At 38.3% G+C, this 4,455-nt stretch overlaps 1 protein-coding gene across 1 annotated transcript; it reads right to left on the reverse strand.

Moving 5' to 3' along the window:
* Positions 1-1,161: 1,161 nt before the first annotated feature.
* Positions 1,162-2,496, reverse strand: LOC149260253 (uncharacterized). Its single transcript, XM_089457507.1, has one exon. The coding sequence runs from the start codon at positions 2,494-2,496 to the stop codon at positions 1,162-1,164; it is 1,335 nt and encodes a 444-aa protein (XP_089313633.1).
* Positions 2,497-4,455: the final 1,959 nt, after the last annotated feature.

Here is a 4,455-nt window from a genome sequence, read left to right on the forward strand (position 1 = left end):
TTCTAGAAGCATTGTTAGTTGTATCTATCCAAACTAATAAGCTTCGAATGGGTGTCTATTCAACCCCGATCCCTCTCATCATGGAGCAACTCCCTTTCTTTATGGAACCCATATCCTGCTATTAGTGGATCTCATCCCTTGGAAAATGGATCACAAAATTCCCATTCTTGGCCTATAAAGTTATCACAGGTCTGAGGATTGGGAGAGGACAGTTAGAAGTAGGCTTATGTTTTTGGGATAAGGTTGGAAGGCTATTCATTCAAGGAGAGGGTTGAAGGTTGTGGGAGGGGACTTGCAACATCAAGGCTTCAAGGTTGTAAGTCTATTTTCCATTTTATTAATATAAAGGAAAATTTTCTTTTCCAATTATGCTTCTATTGTTATAATGTGCAGGATTCCTTGATCACATACATAGACTTTGATTGCATATTAATCCATTTTGGTATATGATTAGGTTAATTAGTTCATTTATCTCTTATGCTATATGATGGATGCTTTGATGTTGTGTATGTTTCTGTCTATGCAGATCTCCTTAAGGACTTCTTGGAGAAGCTGTGGGAAGCAATGGGAAGCTCTCTAAAGCATCGAGGAGAAGTCGATGGTCGAAAGCTTTGAACAAGACTTCATCAGCCATTTCGATTTAAACGATAAGTGGCTTCTACCATACTATTGGTTTCAATCAATCATAGTCTAGAGAAAGGTAGCAGTTCCTGGTTGTTTGCTATTAGATCTCTCTGAGGTCTAGGGAGATCTCTCTTGTCTACAAGAGGGATAAGTCCACATACGAAATTGGCGACTCCGCTGGGGATTCATATCAATCTCCATTTTTTTCCACTGGAAAAATCAGTAACTTTCATTAATATTTGAAAATTACATAAAGTAGATGCCGAGGCATTGCTGGTTTGTTCATACAAAATTCACCTCATCAAGGTGTTGTTCTGTAGGAATAAGCAAAATTGTTCTGTGTTCATTCATCTGACTGTACATTCTATTCATTGTTCAATAGAGGACTCTGTTTATAAACATAATAACCATGTTCTATATATTCTAATAACCGATAAACAAAAATGCCATTATCTATCAGCTGTTGGGACTATTGTCCCGTTGTTCTCTTTGATCTATGAATGGCCTGTGGTAAAATTGGAACTCCTCTGCTCCATTCTACTCCACTATAATCCCCTCGCCTCGGGGAAGTAGCGTGGCCTCTTTGGATAATTTGTCAGCCTCGCTGTTATGCTCTCTGTAAATATGCAAACATGTGCAGTGGTTAAATGCAGCTTTGAGAATGAGTGCATCATTTAATAAATTGCTGAGAGTGTGTGAATGGCAAGTAGTGATATTGTTAATCCAGTTAACAACCACCAATGAGTCCCCAAAGATATTGATACTTGTATGATGATGCATTAATGCAAAATGAAGAAGATTGTGGACAGCAGAGAGCTCAGCGAAGTTATTTGATCCATTGCCAAAGCCCATTTTAGCAAGGTATCGATGATGATCATTAACATGTAGTACAAAACCCCCGCCACAACCCTCCTGATTTGCAGCTCCGTCGAAGAATGCCCATGGGATAGATCTGTCGAAATTTGGCATGGGCTGTATGGAGCGTGGTCTCGGGGGAGGAGGTTCTGGTAACTCATGATAAGCTGCAATGATGGAGGCCTCTACCCGATTCCAAATGATCATTCTATCTTCGAATATTGCCCGATTTCGAGCAAGCCATAAATGCCAAGTAGCTACAGGTGGAAGATTTTGCAATTTAGTGCCCGGATGACAGAGAGTCCAGTTTTCCCATGCATGCCTAATATCGAGCCCTTTCCAATCGGCAGCGATACCCAGCAGATTACAAATGTTGTTCCATAGGTTGAGGATGACAGGGCAGAGGAGAAATATATGATCCTGTGTCTCTGTTGCATTTTTACAGAAGATGCACCATGATGGCCCAAAAATGGCTCTGCGGGTGAGATAATCCCCTGTGGGTATATTGCCATAGAGTGCGCACCAAAAGAATAGTTTGGACCGGGGAGAAGCCTTGAGCTTCCATATGGAATGCCACCATGGCTGCAACGTTTCAGGCATTCTGTGAGAAATGAGAGCAGTGTACCCAATTTTTGGTGCATATACACCATGTTCAGTAGCGCACCATATGAGCTCATCCAGTCCTTGCTTTATACGGATGTGAGATTCAGCTAATGCCTCAGTAAAGCGATGCCATTCCTGATGCCATTGTATGGGGAGCTCCAATTGCTGGGCGGATTTCCAAGCCTGAGAAAAGATATCAGTGCGCTGTTGGTCTGCGATCTGAGCAAAATGTCGAATGTCCCAGGCCTGAAGGTGTAATATAAGATCTGGATTAAGGATGTGTCTACCCCCACAGTTGATCCAAGGGTCCAAGCCAATTCTACCTGTCATTCCATCATTAATGCGCCAGGCAAGATTGTTCCGAATGAGAGGCAGGGATTGTATCAAAGCCTTCCAAACCGATGAGCATCCCATTGTTGACCAAGTAGGGAGACGGGCCCAATCCAAAATATTATGAGGCCAAATGTATTTATAATAAACTACCTGTGTCCAGAGTCAATCTCCATTGTTTTCCTTGTTTTACCTTTTGAACCTTTTGTGCAAGCCTTCCTTGAGTGTCCAAAAATTTTCCAAATTTGGATTTTGGGTTTGATTTGATTTTCTTTTTATTTTTTCCAGATTTCCTCGTTGTGCGCACTTAGGCTTCAGGAACAGTGCGTACTTCTGTACACTTTTCTTTCAGCAACAGAGTGCATTCACACTGGTTTGCTCCAAGACCTGCGCACATACCTGGAATTTTTTAAAATTTTATTTTTATCCTCATCAAGTCCAAATGTTTTGGTTTTCCTGTTAAGTTATGCTTGTTTGTACCTTCTTTGAGTGTTTGTCACTCTGGCTGAGTGTTGTGAGAAGTTATGCTTGTGTTTATCTTGTTTTTGCAAATTGGGGTAAAGTCTCATATGGTGAATGGTTGATCTATCAAAAGAGAGATTAGTTGGTCTTGCCTTGTTGACTGTCTGTCTTTCTTCTTCTGGTCAGATCAGGTCTTGAGTTTAGTTTTCTCTTTTGCGAAAGATTGTTTTGTGTGTGAAAAACAATGTTTTACAAGATTGAGTATTGTTTGTGAAAAATACTTCTTATGTTAGTTTCGAAATGAAAATTCATTTTTCCTTCCGTTGTTGAAGTATTTATGAATTATACTCTTTGCTGCAAGTGAATTCATAGCATTCAATTAGAGAAAAATTCATTTTAGTGATCATTGGTTTCTTTTTTCATTTTTGCGAATTTCCGAGTGATTGTATGTTTAAAGAGAAATTTCTTTATTTTTTGTGTTATTGGGCAAAGTTAAAATCTTGAAGTTATTTTCAATATTTGGGTAATTTAAAATTAGATATCTGCATTGTAGGAAAAGGGTTATAGTGGGATTTAGAGTTTTTTACATTTCCGTTAAAAATTGAAAGACTCTTTCCTTACTTCAGATAGAAATTCATTGAAACAAAAAATATCATTTTCATTTTCGATTGCATTAGGATTTGCGTCAAGTCACAATTCCATCAAGTTTCACGTCCATTACCTTTGAGTAAACAACAACTCATAAAATCAACGCTAATAAAATCAATCTAGAAGTTTTTATTCTTAGGGCTCTTTTCCACCTACAATAGATTAGGTTGTAGGGATTTGGAATAGGAAAGTGAATTAACTCCGATCTACGACTGTCCCCCCAAGTTAAATTGTTTTACGTGGTAATCTCAGTGACTATATTCTTAGGGCTTTTACTCGAGGTGACAGTGGAGGGGAAGTCTTTGTTGTACCTGGAACACACGTTGACTAGACTCACTTGGAAATTTTTGAAGGGTATTCTTAATTTGAGATGGCATAAATTAGTTTTACTTGCACCAGATCGTGTACATTAAGTAGGTTGTCAGCGTAACTAGTTCCAACCAATCTACATATAGCCACTTTTCACTTTGATCTCTCCAACATTGGATTTCATCACTAATTAGTAAGTTCGCCGTGAAAATCTTGTTTGCATGGTTTGAATCCTTAGATTTTTTAGCATTTGTTAATTGTTTGTTTTTACTTTTTAGAGGATTTAGGATTGGATTATGAATATTGTTTGATTTTTGCGATAAAAAAATCATCCTAGCTAATTCACCAATGTAGTCACGTAGAATGCAAGGTAAACCCCGAAATATACACCTAGTCAATTGGAAAAGATAAAAACTAAAAGGTCAAAATCAACAGGATCTGGAACCTCAAAACAACCTAAAACATCTATAATTTTACATTTTGAGACTGTTAAACACACATGGACAGTAAAACAATGGGAAAGATAAATCAGTGAGTGCATATTTTTATTAACATCAGATATACATTTATAGTACAATGTGTGACTCTTGGGTTTCAGATCCCAAGGTCTCTTGGACTGCTTAG

Source organism: Pinus tabuliformis, chromosome 6 (assembly GCF_031772625.1).
Source record: "Pinus tabuliformis cultivar Carrire ecotype Pingquan chromosome 6, CPIR1, whole genome shotgun sequence".
Taxonomy (NCBI): Eukaryota; Viridiplantae; Streptophyta; class Pinopsida; order Pinales; family Pinaceae; genus Pinus; species Pinus tabuliformis.

Bases quoted from the DNA above. Each gene is read 5' to 3' on its own strand.
- LOC149260253 (XM_089457507.1), bottom strand. From the start codon at position 2,496: ATGGGATGCTCATCGGTTTGGAAGGCTTTGATACAATCCCTGCCTCTC.